This window comes from Nicrophorus vespilloides, unplaced genomic scaffold (assembly GCF_001412225.1).
Source record: "Nicrophorus vespilloides isolate i.1.1-1 unplaced genomic scaffold, Nicve_v1.0, whole genome shotgun sequence".
NCBI lineage: Eukaryota > Metazoa > Arthropoda > Insecta > Coleoptera > Silphidae > Nicrophorus > Nicrophorus vespilloides.
The window spans coordinates 446,884-464,602 of NW_017099643.1; the positions used below are offsets into that span (position 1 = coordinate 446,884).

At 27.4% G+C, this 17,719-nt stretch overlaps 3 protein-coding genes across 3 annotated transcripts in view; 1 reads left to right on the top strand and 2 right to left on the bottom strand.

Moving 5' to 3' along the window:
* LOC108564955 (ejaculatory bulb-specific protein 3-like) overlaps positions 1 to 17,719 on the top strand; it is a 23,706-nt gene continuing 5,987 nt past the window's right edge. The window contains exon 1 of the mRNA XM_017924162.1: positions 1 to 111. The gene's annotated coding sequence lies outside the window, so the exon portion shown is untranslated. The remainder of the gene's footprint in view (positions 112 to 17,719) is intronic.
* On the bottom strand, positions 4,820 to 5,759 carry LOC108564958 (ejaculatory bulb-specific protein 3-like). Its single transcript, XM_017924167.1, has 2 exons — positions 5,546 to 5,759; positions 4,820 to 5,047 (listed from the first exon to the last, which is right to left on the bottom strand). Exons 1-2 carry the CDS (start codon positions 5,727 to 5,729, stop codon positions 4,851 to 4,853), a joined length of 381 nt encoding a protein of 126 aa, XP_017779656.1. The 5' UTR covers positions 5,730 to 5,759; the 3' UTR covers positions 4,820 to 4,850.
* LOC108564957 (ejaculatory bulb-specific protein 3-like) overlaps positions 8,178 to 17,719 on the bottom strand; it is a 24,323-nt gene continuing 14,781 nt past the window's right edge. Inside the window, exons 2-3 of the mRNA XM_017924166.1 lie at positions 8,637 to 8,807; positions 8,178 to 8,383 (exon numbers count right to left, since the gene is read on the bottom strand). Coding sequence (XP_017779655.1) covers positions 8,187 to 8,383; positions 8,637 to 8,807 — 368 coding nt within the window. The 3' untranslated portion in view covers positions 8,178 to 8,186. The remainder of the gene's footprint in view (positions 8,384 to 8,636; positions 8,808 to 17,719) is intronic.

Here is a 17,719-nt window from a genome sequence, read left to right on the forward strand (position 1 = left end):
TAAATTTTCTCATTCTTAAAATAATTCGTTTAAATAATTCAATAACAATTATAGTGTCCTTTTTATTGGAAAAGTAAATTAGAATCTCCCAATTGCAACATCTTATGAAATGTATGTATTTATTATCATTATTTTGTAAATCGAAAATTTTATATTATTTAAAAGCTTTTTTCAGCCTAATTTATATATTTTTTGCTAATTTAAATTCCTAGTATTAACAGATTTTTATTTATTTCAAACGAAATTTGTTATTATTCATTCTCATATGTCTTATGTTTTTTAGTTGTAAAAATATTAACTTAGTTTAACAATTATTGGAATTAAAATAGTTTTATTGGAAAATCATGTTTGCTCTTTGAATACACGTAATTTCTTCTTTTTTTTATATATAGTTTTTATATAATGGTTTGCTTAGTTTTATTTACTTATGAATCACTATAGAATGAAACAACAATTTGAAAATTTGATAGACTAAGTACGCAAGAATAGAATTGAGCAATACCTCGCATAGTCCGGATAATCGTGTCAGCTAATATCTCTAAATAAAATAGAAATTAGCTGCACAAAAAAGAATTAAACGATCATTATACTAATATTTCGGGCTGTTTGAAATCAAACTATTCGAGGGACTAAAGATAGAAATAAACCGCACAAAAGGAGACGACCGTATAAAAAAACGATATAAGAAATAAGTTTGTATTTTATTTTTATTTTGCACTATTAAAATTTAGTTTGATTTGAAATTTTAAAACCGGACTATAGTAAATCCAGACTTGCAGAAGCCGTACTATACGAGGTATTTATTAATTTATAAATGTAGTTATTTTCGAATAATGTTCATCGATGAAAGTTCTGCATACTTCAATAATAACAGACCCAAAGGAAATATATTTCGATCTGTCATTTTCTGAATTTATAATATACAAATATTTTCAAATTTAATTTAGTAAGGACAATTTATTGGGTCTTCTATTAAAATTATTAACTTATATGTATTATTAATATTTTAAAGAAGAGAATGTATTATATTATATAGTAATAAACATAATTTACTATATACATATTATCTTATACAGGTCTAATGGCCATAACTTCTTTCCTCCCAATATGCAATTATTAGTTTAGGAACAAAGTACAAACTTCAAACTTTATCATATATATTGGTTTTCTACAAAATAAAAAGATATCTCCTGTTTTTTTCCAATTTATTTAATTTATTGGATTTTTTTTTGTCTATTTCACTCAATTTAACTGAAAAACTTTTAATATAATTACATAAAAATGGATCTATTCCGTATCTTTTGATCTAACTGTTATTTCATAATATTAATTAATCTATTTTTGTCCACTGTACACAAGCAGGTGACCAGTATTTATTGAATTTTCGGCAATCTAGTGATAAGTAGCAAAAACGTATCATATATATTTGTTTTTAAATATGTTATATTTTATTATATAACTATAAAAACAAGACAACTACTCTGCACTTGATGAAAACTCTGACCAACAGCAACCATTAGAGAGAATAAAATGTCCGTATAAAGTGTCCGTTACAAGTGTCAAAGGTATCAAAAAAACCGAGAGATAACTGATTTTAAATTTGATAAAATCAATGATTTACTTGTTGTGCATTCAAAAATTATAACAAGAGTATGAGAAGAGTTTTTTTTAATTGCTAGATATCCACGCTTACTGATTACATCATCAAAAATGCATATAAAAGATTAATTTTTAGTCGTCACACTCTGACTATTCTAAATAATATCTATTCACTTTTCACTAAAATGCATACATAAAAAAACAAAAATTGTATATATAATTAAAATATTGAATTAGGAGATTCACGTCAATTGGATATTGTGTTTCTTTTGTATAAATAAATTATTATTTCCTACAAAAAAAACATGAAATACTCATCAGCAATATACAACATGATATTTTGGTTAAAGTTTATTTAATAATTACTTTACATACTCCAGGAAGTATAGTTATTTTTTTGTTATTATCGTAACCTTACTTATAGTAATTGTATATTGCTTCGACTCATGTAATTACGTATTATTGTTATTCACCAGTCAAATTTGTTTCATGAACTTTACATGCCTTCCAGATGTATTCGCTTGTTTGACCTTATAAACAAAACACAAAATTTTACTAACACCATGGTAACCTTCGGTGTAATATGTAATACAAACAAATATGTTTAGTATTAAAAAAAATAATAATACATAAAATAACGAATTTCTTCATAAAATTATCTTAACAAAAACCATGAATGTTATGGCCAAAAATAATTTCTTAAAATTTATTATGTTATAAGCTACATAGTTAGAAACATATATAGAAGTAAATATTTGGATATTTCCTTTATACAATAAAGTCTCTTTGTGTGAATTTTATTTTTATATGTATTTGATTCCTCTATTAGTCCGGATTCAAACAATATAGGATATTGGCAGATCAATTACCCGGATTATGCGAGTTTTACTAATTTAAAAATAATTTTAGTGAAAATAATTGTTAAATTGATAATTTTTTAGAAGTTGTCTTTAATAACTATTTTTTTATAATTTAAGTTTTTTTTTTGCAATTTAATATTAATCTGAGATTATTATGAAATATTTCGAAGATAATAAGTTTACAAAATATTTGCAATAAATGAATGGAAAAGCTTTAATTTTCATTTACACAAAAGTTTATCTTTTTTTAATAACAGATAAATTGAATATTTGTATAGAAGTTCATTTACTAAAAACAGGTTTTTTTTTAAATATTATGAAAATATTCTTTATTACATAGGAATTGCGACGTTAACCAATAAAACATTTTTGTTATATATATTTTCTTATATTTAAAACCACTCATGTATCTTATTTTTACAAACGCGTGTTGGTATTAATAGACCTAATTGTATTATTGTACTTTGGCACATGCAATTAAATGAATCATTTATACATGTTGGAATATCCAATGTCAAAATTAGTTATTTTAAGTACAAACTGTTCGATTATAAGGTACAGTGGAATCTCGCTTAACGAACACCTCGCATAACGAGCATTTCGTTAACGAGCAAAATGAATTGTAAAAAAAATAACTAATAAAAATTAACTATAGTCCGGTTTGAACATTTTATAATCACAGTATCTTCTTTATACGTAAATTATTGTTATTTTTCTTTTATACTGTCAGGTTTCTTTTTGGGTAGTTTAAAAGTCTTCGATTAGTCCGGTCTCAAATAGTTCGAGCTATTGCCGGAACCACTCGATTGTTGTATAATTCAAGTTGTAAATACTTCTTAATTAATTCAAAATTTATTAATGTTAACATGTCAAGAAGTTATTTATGTATTGTGTAATTATTATTCTACCTTGTAGTACTTTAATTGTGGCACCGAAATGCATAAATATGCAACAATTTTAGTTTTTGTTTTGAACTATTACTGTTATGGAAAATATATGTAAACAAGTGATCGAAGATATGAACTTACATTAAATTTATGATAGTATATGCTATATGAATAATGTATAGATTCAAACGCTTTTTCTGGTACTAATTGCAATTAGAATCTAGTATGCCATTAAATATTATATGGATAACATACAAATAGTAATAACTTCACATTGAAACGCATTTTCGTTATTGTTTCAAATGTCTGCATTGAATTGAAATTAATGAATTAGCAAAATATGTGTATCTTATAATCTTGTGGTTACCATATATAATATGAATCATCAAAATCTTTGAAATAATTATGTTAATTCAGTGTAATAATAGTTAATAGAATTTGCTATATTTGATCGTTTAAACTTAAATGTATTCCAATTCAAATGTTTGTATCACTTTCATATATGGCTTAAAACAGGCATGTGCGACTTTTGTTTTACTTCGGTAGCTAAATTATTATCTTCGAGTCAAATCTCAAATTTTATCTCCGATAAAATAATAAATTTTGTCACAGTTTTCTTTTATATTGTTGATTTTATATTTTATTTATAGAAAATTATATAAAAGAAATCTTATTAATTTAATTTAGCATTATTTTGAATATAAAAGTTTGTATTCTTCAGGCATGTTTTCAACTAAAGTACATTTAGAAAACTATCGCCATTTGAACTATATTCTTGTGTTTTTGTATACACTATTAATTAAGATTATATATAATGTTTTATTTTAACACTTTTCTCAAATTATATATGTGAGCATTATTATTTAGTTAGTCAATCATTTAAAAGGAAAAAACAATAATTGTAGCATTTTTATTGATCGAATGAAATGCTATGAATTGACAATACAAATCAAATTAGTGAATTTCTTATGTTATGTTTGTTACGTAATTTTTCATTAAACTCGTTTTACACGATAATTTCCTTCTTTTACACGGTTTACAAATAATGATAAAAAATATTCGTTAGTTTTATATATATTGATATTTTTGTAACAGTTCAAGTTTCCTACATTAGTGTATATTGAATATGATTTTTTTAGACAAATATTTGAAATAAAATTAAATTTACGTTCATTTCACATATTTGAGATTAGGATAACTGGTAAATATGTATACATGTATATCATGATTCCTGATACACTTTTTGTCAAATAATTGATATAATTGTATGTTCTTTGTAGCTGCTGAAAATTAATAATGTATGGTAATTAAAATTAACGTAAGGCAACAAATTAAAAAAAAAACTTTTATTTTATAAACTTTTTTTTATGTTTTAATGCAACAAGAGTTGTTCATAAACTATTTAAAACTAGAAACAAAACAAAAAAAGAGTAAGAGATAGATACAAAAAAAAGTATTAATGACAACATATCGAAGTAATCAATTAAGGAAGTAAACGAGTTACTTAAAGGTTGACTCCTTCCTTCTTGGCTTCCTCACGGTATTTGTTCCTGTAGATTCCATCCTTATCATATTTGGCCTCAAGTTCTTTGAAAGCTTCTGGCTCATTTTCGAACAAGTGGCGGAGCACAACTTTAGCGTTAGCCTTTTGCTTTTCGCTGCACTTGCTGCAATCGGTCTTCAGAGCATCATCAATAACCTCTGAAAATTGAAAATAATACATAGTTTTTAGATTTAGAATGTGATCGGTATTAATCAAATGAAGTGGCGTAGCAAGTGGATGTATGTGAGAATAGTTAATAAATATTTGGGCCCCACGCAATTTAACTTAATGAGGGCTCCATAAAATTTGAAATTGGGATCACAAGAAAAATTTTCGTCTAAGTTTTCAAGTGTCGTTAATTAAAATATAACTAGTTCTTTGTATCCAGTAGGCGTTTTGACACGTGAGCCCGTCAACTCCATATCCCAAATTGTTAAGTCAAACTTTAATATTATGTAATAGGGAAGATATATAAGTAAATATAGTTTTCTTTGAGGTTTTATTTTTTTTTCTTGTAAGTTTGAATAAACTAAGAGAATTATAAAATTAAATATAATTTTTCAAAATGTTGGAGTTTATAGAAATCTGTTGGATTTTATGATATAATTTAAATATAAATTGAAATTATTAGGTACTAATAAAAACTATCTACTTACTCTTCAAATCGTTAATTTCTGGGGTGCAGTTTCCACGATCCAACAGACATTTGATGGCATTCTTCACCAACCTTTTGTTGGAGAGAAACTCATTGACGTCGATATTGTCATGCTTGGTGGTGTAATGATCATCGGCAATAACCAGAGCGCAGAACGCGGCGAATACTAAAGCTGCCTTAAACATTTTGGATTATTTTAATGGTGCTGCTGAGCTATGCACTTCTTATGCAGTTCAATTTTCGGTGCCGATTATTTATACCGGCTGCTTGGTCAAAGAGTAGGGGATTAAAAACAAGAACAACTTGCAAGTTTTTCGGTTCCTTCGAATCTCATACGAATAATTCGTTTTCTGTGTATCAAAACAAGATGCAAGACACGAAAATATGCAGTTTAATTTGATGTTACAAAAATGAATCACAATGAACATAAATAATCTACAGGAAATTATATACACTTACACAATTAGAAGTTCACAAAAATATTATTTAATAGATAGTAATTTGATTCTAAATAAAAATTGTTTAATATATAAATATAGGACAAAAAGGCCTATGGTTAATAGCCCTATATATCAGTTAACTTTTTTGAAATTTTATATATTTATTTTGTTCTTTTTATTTCTGTATATGTTTTTTTTGTACGACTGATGCAATAAATATTATTATTATTTAGAAAAGTAGTGCTATTAATCAACAATAACACAATAACATTATATTTTATTTTACAACGAAAAAGTTATATTGTAGTTGTATCTTCGTAGTAATTTAATTAGATTCTGTTGTGAGAATGTTAGAAAATATATAAAAAAATTACTTGAAATACTTGATAGTATGAAATAATTTTTTAAATTAATTTTAACGTTATTTTAAGTTTGAAAGATTTTATTCTTTAGGTATATTCTCAACTAAAGTACTATAGAATATTAGTATTTAAGAAACAATTTCCATTTGTACTATATTCGTGTCTTTGTGTATTTGTAACTCTTTGAATGGCCAGAAATTCCAGAAATAATAATTTTCTAAACAATTATTATTTCTATAGCAAATATGCCATCAATATTTGGATTTGAAAGTGGAATAACTTTGATTTCCCAAGTACCAAAACGGGGAAAATCAGTACTTCTAATATCCAGTATGCACCACACTAATAATAATGTGAATGAAAAAAAAAACTGATATCATATATTTCTATAATGAAACTGGATGCAGTCAAAAATGCATCCACACCTTTTCATTCTATATTAAATATCGTTACTGTCAATAGAGTTATATACAAGGGATCTAACAAAAGTTCGCTAAATTGGATGGGAAAAGCAAAATAAAAACAATTTTATTTTAATACTTTTAATTTTCATCCTTTTGTAATTTGTCTACATAATTTCCATTTATTTCAATATATTTCTTAAGTCAGTAGAGCCACATTTCAAAAAAATTCCTCAAAATCGGCTTTTTGGAGATTTTCAAGTATTACATTAAATGCATTCATTGGAACTGAAGAGTCTCTCCTTTATTTTTTTTTAATTTTCGGAAACACCAAGAAATCACAAGACGCTACGTCGGTTAAATAAGGTATTGTGTGAATTTCATTAATAATGATTGATGATCGTGATGTAAAAAGTAGCGACGAAGCACCACTTTTTTCTGGTTTCAAAACTAATCTTTGAATACTTATGGTAAATAAGATTCTGTATACTACTTAGCAGTTACCGTCTGACCAGTTTCCAGTGAGATAGCAGCTACCACTTTTGTTCTGAAAAATTAAAAGTAATTTTGTTGCTGATTTTTCTTGTCTTCCTTTTGCTGGAGTGATTTGCATCTTCTGCGCTCCATACCATGGACTACTGCTTGGTTTCCGGGTCATACTTATAGAATCAAGATTCATCACCTGTTACGATTTATCTAAAGAATTTTTTCCTCCACCAGGGCTACATTTGTATCATCGGTCGAAGATTTTGGGTGACCTTCACGAGGTTCGTTCTCCACAGAAAAATGTCCGGTCTGAAATCTTTGAAACCACTTGGAAATAGTCACAAGAGATATTGCATTCATTTCATATGCAATTTAGAATTGCTGAAAAAAATTGCATAGGCTTGAGTAGACGTCGAAACTCGAGAGAATGGCAAAACAAATTTATTGCTGTATTGGTGGTGGAATTTCTACCGACCTTACATCACTAAACTTGCATTTTCTCCTATCCAATCATACCGACCTTCTTGAAATTTGACATGAAATATCGTTAGATTTTAACAAGTAAGGCGTGCGTAGTGTACATCATATGTGTACGAATATGAAACCAAAAGATTCACCGAAATCTTAGAATTCTGATTGCAAATACCATGCATGTTAAAATGCTTGTTGAAACACAACCTAATGAACGGATTCCTACATCGAATAGGATGATTCCTTTGTCCAATAATTCAATAATTTGATCTATTTTGAAAGTATGTATTTAGTTGAAAACTAATATAGCAGGAACAAATAAAATTAATGTAAGTCAAAAGATATTCAAAAAAGAGACTTTTATTATATAAAGTTTTTTTTTACGTTTTAATGAAACTAGAAAAGAAAGAGTAAGGAAAAGATATAAAAACATTAATAATAACAATATAGAAATATATCAATTTAGGAAGTGAACGAGTTATTTAAATGTTGACTCCTTCCTTCTTGGCTTCTTCACGGTATTTGTTCCTGTAGACTCCATCCTTGTCGTATTTGGCTTCAAGTTCTTTGAAAGCTTCTTGTTCATTTTCGTACATGTGACGGAGCACAATCTTGGTGTTAGCCTTTTGCTTTTCGCTGCACTTGCTGCAATCGGTCTTCAAAGCATCATCAATAACCTCTGAAAATTGAAGAAAACATAGTATTTAGATTTAGAATTACAAAATTAATGAATTTGTGGGCTCCACAAAAGAAAAATTTTAAATTGAGATCCACAACAAAATTGATAAGTTATCAAGTGTCGATAATTGAAATATAACGTGTGTTGTGTATGTAATAGGCCTATTGTGAAACACACCCGCAATCTTCCCAAATAACAACTCACTGCATTTCATTAGGAAATAGTATAATTTAGTATATTTAAGTCTACTTACTCTTCAATTCGGTAATTTCTGGTGTGCAGTTTCCACGATCCAACAAGCAGTTGATGGCATTCTTCACCAACCTTTTGTTGGAGAGAAACTCATTGACGTCAATGTTGTCGTGTTTGGTGGTGTAATGATCATCGGCGATGACCAGGGCGCAGAACGCGGCAAATACTAAAGCTGTTTTAAACATTTTGGATTATTGTAATGGTGCTGCTGAGCTATGCACTTCTTATGCAATTATATTTTCGGCGTCTATTATTTATACCGACTGCATGGTCAAAGAGTAGGGGACCCAAAACAACAACAAAAACAAATTACAAGTTTTTAGGTTCCTTCAAATCTCAATCGAATAATTATTTTTCTGTATGTCAAAACAAGATGCAAAATTCGAAAAGATGCAATTTAATTACCTTTATTTTGATGTTACAAAAAATAAATCGTGAGGAAAATTAAAGAAAAAAGCTGCACGAAGTGTAATAAGCATATAAATAGAAAAATATTGTTATTAAAAAAATGTATAACATAATTGTCATTTAATAACACTTTAATTCGATTCTATAGTGAGAATATTAGAATAAATATAATAAAATAGATGTAAATACCTAATAGTTCGAAATTATAATAATACATTAACCATAAATTTAATAATACAACTTTTTTTTATAGCCTAAAGCGACGAACGACTTTCTTAGTTTTATCTACTGGTAAAATGTCATTTAGTCAATATTTGCATTTGAGATCCAACGTGTCTTGATAATATTTAGATCGTCTTCCTCTTCCTCTTCATACTTTATACATATCAATACTTCATTTAGAAGCCAATTGCGTAAAAGCTGCTGAGAACCATAAAGAGGTCTTTTTCAATCCTCAGATTCACTTAATACAACGAATCAATGTTTGCAATATTCATCTCAAAAGCAATGAAATCGTCATTTTTTTTCAATAATATAAATCCAAAACGATAATGATCCAAGCTTGACGAATACTGATCGAAAGCTGATTTGCATCATAAAAGATCATGCTATCAATTTGGTGGGGTTAAAAAGGTATTGTGTCTAAGTACTGCATTCAAGGAACCGATCAATTTTGATGTTTACTGTTAACAAGTAATGAAACTGGAGCAAACAAATAAAGAAAAATGAACAGAATTAGCAAATCATGTTATGGAAAATTATGGAGTATTTAGTTGTTATTCCCTTAATTTTATAACTAAGAATGTTTACATTAACTCAGCAATAAAAGGGGTGTGGGAGTTTATGGAGTGAGGCACGGTTTTGATAAGAAACTCCGCTTCAGGTCACTGCTATTTTGCGGAAAATATGAAGGAACATTTCAATCGGAGACTGCCCTTGATAGTACTGCCTATTCTGGATCTTATGTTCTTATCTGTGATTGCTCTAGAATGCACCCTTAATGATTGAACACAACAAGAAGAATGTTTTCTAAATTATCGAGAAAAACTAAGATCTTTTGCATACAATAAATTTCTAACATCAACATTTTCAAAAGCTATTAATTTTATTCTTCTAGTACAACTTATGGCTATATTTTATCGGATGATTGTCAGTTTACCTTAACTTTTAATATTTTTTTTTGTTAAATGAGGCTAAAAATTGCGGAAATCGTTATATCGATATAAGAAGTAACGTTAATTAAGGTATGATTGTACATTGTTCTTTATATTTGTTCGATACTCAACAAAAGTTTCCAAACAATTTACCGAAAGAACATAGGAAGAGCGCGGTACATGATTACGACGCCATCTATTGTTTTTCTTTCTAGATATTATATAATTGACTAAATATCTTCAAACAGTATTGTTTTCTCCAACACCTATTGTTATTATTAATTAATAATATTAATTTCACTTTCAAATTATTAATAAACAAGGAAAAATCCAACCACTTTCTATTAACATCTTTTTTTTCTTAAAAATATATGTAACGTCTGGATATAAACAGAAATTCACATTGACTAGGAAATGTACAGTAATTATCTCAGCAGCGGCGTGGAGACTCTCTAAATTATTATTGTAATTTATATTTAATTATGAAATTACATGGCGTATAATAATTATAATAATGGGTGATGTATGGAGAGTAGTCATCAAATACCGTACATTTTTCTGTATCATTTCCGCACTAGATTTCCATCCACTAATATTATAAGTAATTAGATCGGACTGATACCAAACTCATTTGTGGCAAACCTCATACATATTTCAATAATACATATGAATTTCAATATTTTATTACATTTTTGTATAAAAATTTATTTATAATTTTAGTTACATTAAATCGATTTATTACATTATTTACTTTTCAATCTAGAGAGTGCAAAGGAAAATTAGAACCAATAAATTAATAAATTTTGTCTAAAATAACATGAAAAAAATGTGATGAAAATTTTTCCTTAATTAAAAATTGTAATTTATCAATAAACAAATTGATATGAATCATATATAATTCAATAAAAATGAACATGACATCAGTATAAAAATAATAGACACGTCCATAATTATATCAAGTGTTTTCACAACGATTAACCTTGCAATTAAATGACCGTCATCATTATTTTTTCTTTTTCACCTTTTTGTAACTAATTGTAAAATGCTTCTGTTTTAAAAATAGATACTTTAAATCACAATATAATATTATAAACCTTTATATAAATTAATAAAAACTATTACTTTAAAAACTTCTTGAAATAAAATATTGAAAATTGTTACTAATTTATATATTATTTTATTTATCAAATATTTCCCCAATATCCGTGACTATTTGAAACTGGACTAATTAGTTAGTTTAAAACTGATATACATAAACTTATTAAAACAGACTTGACTGTATAAAGAAAAAAGTTTATTTTCAACTTGAATATTGCTATATTTATATAATTGAATAAGTTATGAATTAATCAAACTCTTATTTTATTGTATATACTTTTTTTGTTTATTTGCATGTTACACGCGATGATTAAGGTATAGAAAAGAACAGTCAGTATAAATGAAGTGAAGCTCAAATAATGATCACGTCTTTAAGTCGATTAATTAGAATAGCGACCTTCGTCTGTCTGTGAACAAAACTGGAAGAGAGGAAACAAAGAAATTAATTGATTCGGTTTTCCTTAGTCACTTCATTATATTATGAATTGCTTGCAAACATTTTAATTTGCACGAAATCTGCATTTGCGACGAGTTTTATATACTTTACGTCAGTCATACTTAACAAATATTATAATTATATTATAACAAGTTATTTTTTTTTGTATTATTATTAGATAATCGTTCAAACAAACAAAATCATAGGTTTTCATCATGGTTATGGTCTTAGGTTATATTTTTTGTATATACATTACTTTTATATTCTTGAACATATTAAGTTCAGATAAAAATATATTTTCATGTAAACAAATGTTTTTAATTTATAAAAGAAATCTAATTAGAATAAATATGAAATATTAATTCGTTATGTAACTTAATTATTTTTTTATATGATCATTGTATCTCTACATTAGAAATACAAAATTTCTTCTCGTAATATGGATAGATCGTTTCACCCGGACTGTTTGAATCCGGACAAATCGGGGTACTAAATAAATATAAAAATTGATTGTATATAGAGAGAAAAAACTATTATTTATGTATAAACAAAATTGTGTACTAATTCTGTTGAATATACTTTTATTATACTCAATTAAAAATTTAGTTTGTTTCGAAATTTCCAAAACGGGCTGTAGTGAATCCGGACTGATTGAAGCAGCGCTATGCGAGGTATAACTGTATTATTTTGTAATTAAAATCTTGCATTGAACTAAAAATGTTTGGTTTTAAGAAAAAAAAAAGTTATAAATAGTTAACAATGTTTAATTTTCGTTTCATTTACAAAATAAAATATTGATGTAATCAATAAAATTATCTGTACTATACTTAAAATAATTGTATTTTATTTTTTCATTCAAAACCTATATATACAGTAGAACCTGTTTTTGTGTGGTCATTTTTATGCGATTTTATTTTCGTGCGATTTTTTATGCGGTATATGAAATATGACCAATTCCAACGGCGTTTGCACAATTGTAAATGAAGAAAAAGAAAATAACATTCAAGAAATTATAAAGTTATGACTTCGAATAATCCGAAAACCTTCTTAGCAACGAAGACAAAATTAAAGAAGTTAAACAACTAATGATTTAAAAAGGTACAAATTATTCTGATTCAGCAATAATCTTTATTGAGCAATCGTTATTAAATCCAATAACTTCGTATACGCAATTGTTAAATGAAAGAAAAAAACAGCACAATTAATCAAATTTAGACTCAACTTTGAAAATGTTGCATGTAAGTTGATTGTTGATTGATTGTAAGTTCGTAAAGAAGGATCTTATCCCCAATCTGTTAATAGTATTTTTAACACGCTTAATGAAGTAAATTCGTGGAACTCATTCTATTCAAAATTATTAAAAATAAACTAAAATATTTTTTTTCCGATACAACTTTTGGAACTGGTTCAATAATCTATGTTGATTAGATCAAATAAAAAAACATGAGATCAATTAATACGGTATGTATGCATAAAGAGAACTAAATTATGCAAATTATAATTCAACGTATACATTTTAAACAAACATTAAAATTATATTCAAAATATATAAATATATTATCCAAATACAATTTACTTTAAATTAGTAATTAATTTATGTAAACTTTATAATCTATAATGAAATAAGTACTTAGAATTGCATTATTTCTATTATAAATGAAATCGTTGGAAATAACGTTGACATAAATGTTTTTAAACAATAAATAATTTAAACAAGCAATTGCAACTTTGTACTACATTATTTTTTACGAAAGAATTGCTGCGTTTTACTCTTATTCTACCAAAAGAAAAATATAGCACATGGTCACTGAAAATGCAATGTCAACTTGATGTCAAAAGCAGGTAATGTTCATAAGAGTAATACAGATGTGGCCTTAACGAGATTTAATCGACGACGACAATGAAATTTTATGTCTCTAGCCTTTCATACATAATAATGAAGATCTTTATTTTAAGAAACAAGTATATTGATTTGAGTATTTGTTTATTTTAAGCTATTTTTATAGGATTGTGATATAATTTTTAATTCAATAAAAAATATAAGAAGTCAATGTCTGACGTATTGATTTTGGGTAAATATGTTTGTCTTCTACTTTGTGCTAATTATTCATTATTTTATTGTGATGTTATTTAGGAAAAATATGGGAGCAAATTATAGGAAATTTACACCGAAATTTTGATTTCTCGTCGAGGTGGACGAGTTTATTATTCATGTATTGTAGCGTGCGTTCTGTGTATCCCAATGACGTAATAACACTCCACTTCCAAAATGAAAACAAGAAACAAACGAGTATCAGGTATAAATGAAACAAGAAGCGCTCGGATGTTACCACAAGGTGGTCAGCAGTAATCGGTAGCTGCTGATCCCGTGGTCCTTGACACTCTCAAAGGACATCACTATACGAAATCGGATCGATTCTCCTGACGCAAGGAGAGAATTTCACGCTCAATTAGATCACCTAAAATCCATTACTTACGACTGTCATTCGATTCCAAAATACACACACTCACTTGTTGACAATTAACGAACCATCTGCAATTATCGGTAATTGGAATATGCGACGTATATTCTCTATACTTCTCATATTTTTTTTACCATTAGTCTCGTATTTGCATCCAGGAAGGAGTTATTATTTGTTATTGTAATTGTTCCCAAGGTGACGATAATAGAAAATTCTAATGAAATAAATAACAAATAAAATACAAAATAAAAAAAGAAGTTCGCATAGAATCCATGGGATTCCTAAATTAAATTTGAAACATTAATAAAAATAATTTATTTATTTGTTTCAATAACAAAATAGAAATGTTTGATAGATCGATAAATAAATGTAACAATCTGTTACCAATATTAAAATTGTTCAAATTAAAAAATGATATTCAAGGATTTTTTCGTCTATAAATATAAAGCAAGTTTGAAAAGTGTCAGACAAATTACACTTTTGTTATTTAATATTTCCAGGAAATGATACTCAAATAACCTTGTCTAACCTCAATTATGTACATCTGTTTTGGCTTTAGGGCAATAATTTAAAGTGGTATGATGTTCCAAATAATACTTTAAATAATCATAACTAAATAATTATTCTTATCTATCCCAATAAGAACGCCGGATTTAGTTTTAGAAAAGTACAAATGTTGATTTCAGTTCTTCTGTCAGTTGTTTCTTGTAGGTATGCTGATCCATTTTGTCATGAATGTGAATACTTATTTCGACTGAAAATTCCACAAAGTGTACATACTGCAAAACATTGTCCATTGTAAAATGAGTTTTAACAAAAATAACGAATAACACCTCCATATATTCTAATCACAAGATTAACAAATGGCAATTATAAAAACGCGCCAAATTTAAATCAGGCGCTCTTACTGGAACACCCTATATCATTTTTTTTGTCACTTTTTATGAATATTTATTAAATCGGTTCGCAGTTGACATTAGGAAGTTGTTGCCCAGTGGCACCATTCCATCACGTTTGTATATAATATTGATTTATTTTTTCATTACTTAATTCTCAATTGAAGATCCAAGGGCTTGAAACTCTTTAATCTTCTTGTTGTCACGCTATTATCGAGAATGTTGACCGTCAACGGGTTCGTATGAGAATCAAGCCAGTTCATGTATTTTTTGGTGAAATCTTTGGCAACCTCTTCCACTATTTTTATTCCATGCTGTTCCCCATAATTGGATACCGTGTGTCCAAAGTGGTTTTAATATGACATTTTATACTAGCAACTTGTTCTCCAAAGTCAACTGCGAATTTGCGCTCAGTAACCAATACATCTTTCTAAATTTTATTTCTAGTTGTTCACGCTTTGCCTAGATATGATCCTTCCAAGTCAGTCTCGTGTCCAGGTGCATTCCCAAGTATCTCATCCTTGAAGATGCTGGAACTATTTATTGTTGAGTTTGACTGGAAGGCAGATGTCTCGTTTTAAGGTGAAAGAAACATGCATCGATTTCGACTGGTTTTTACCAATTCGCAATTTTCTGAACCATATCTCGATCAGATTAAGCTCTTCTTCAAGATGTTAAGATGCAATTATTGGGTTTTCGTCTGATGTCATGATAGCTATGTGCTATCTGCAAATGTTGCCATGTTTGTTTTCTCTGTTGGTATATCTGCAGTGTATAGGAGATATAAAATTGGGCCTAAGACATTACCTTGTGGAACGCCCGATTTGATGGGACTAAGTTTCATCCAATTTTACTATATTAATTATGTATATTAAGTATATTTGTTGGCGGTAAATTAAATCTACATGATAATATTTTTAATATATATTTTCTCAATTTTAAATAATGGAAATATACTATAATTAAACTTTTTCTTTCATGATTTATACACATTTTATAAAAAGGTTAATGAAATGGATAGAATTCAATTAATACAGGTTTACAATACAATAAATTATGTTATAAATGTAAATGTAGTTTGAAGATGTATGATCATGTTTACCAATCTCCGTATTTTTAACAACTTTCACATTTTGATATTCTTTTAGTTTCTTCTCCTAGTGTCAACGATTATTCTAGCATTTCTCAATAAGTTTTTCCAAATACTGTACATGTTTTCGGATATTTACAGACTTCCATACATCAAAGCTTTCTTATCAATAGTAAAGTTAATCGAGGTACATATATTTGATAAAATATTTCATTAATTTGTATTATTATGTTTATTAATTCCTGTAAAAATCCAAATAAAAAAGAGTTTAATTAAAACAAATTGCAAAAATATATTAGTCCATAGCCTATTGGATAAAAATACCAATACATGTTGTAATTATTATTGAAATAAGTGAAGATATTTGAATTACATATAGCAGCTAATAATATGAAAATAAAGTGTTTGATATTAAAATGTTTTTATATATTTTTTTTTTTATTTCAAAATTTAAATTTTATATAAAAACTATAACAGCTTCTTACTGTTTTTTTTTCTTCTCAGATTAAGGTCATTTTTTGTCGATCTTCCGTGGATTGACTTTTATAAATAATTTATTTCAAATTTGACGACAAATACGACGGAAGTAAACGACTAATGGCGGTAGACATTTGTTTTTTTTTGGTAATCTTCCAAATGGACGTTTTTACCATTATATTCTTCTCTAATTTGTTGGTTAGCTGCCGACTTAGATAAATAATTTACTATACAATAATATATTTTGGAATTTCTTAAAGATCCGAACTAATCAAATCATTTGATATTTATACGTGGTTACGTTATATGAAAATATAACAAATATAGTATGAGAGATGCTGTAAAACTTAATGAAACTCATAAAACTAACTGAAACACAGTAAAAATAAATGTTGTTGAAGGATTCATGTAAAATTTATTACTATAAATAATAGAGACTTTGTCAACGTGTATTTAATTACTAGAATAAACTAATTACGTAAACATCGTAGTTCTAAGTAAATGAAATAATAAAAAAAAGAAACATTAATGTATAACTTTATACAAATAATTTCGTCGAACTTATTTTATGTGGAACAGTCACAACTAATAAGTATAATTTGCATAACAACAATAAACGGTTGCATAAAAAAAATTGTACGACAATTACTCGGAAGGCAGGTAAGAATGAAAAGGACCAAGGACTTTACAATTAATGTAATTGCATTTTATCCGCACCGTAACGTCGCACAAGGAATAATGCCTCCGAAGACTAAAATATAATGCATTTCTATATGAATCTGTTACTGGACAACGAATGAACTGATCTGCATTCTGCATTTAACACCGCACCAGACATGTATATCTGCATGTAAATAAATACCTATTGAAAATTTCCATACGTTAATCAATCTTGATCTTTCGATCCTATCGCCGCGCATAAATTATTTCAAATCGATTGCGCAACAGACGTTCTTGTCCACGAATTGTGTTGCAAAATGAAAATGGGAAGCGTTGCGTAACCTTTCGGAAACGTGTATTTGACTGTTTCGTAAGATCAAATACAGTAGACATATAGTTAAGT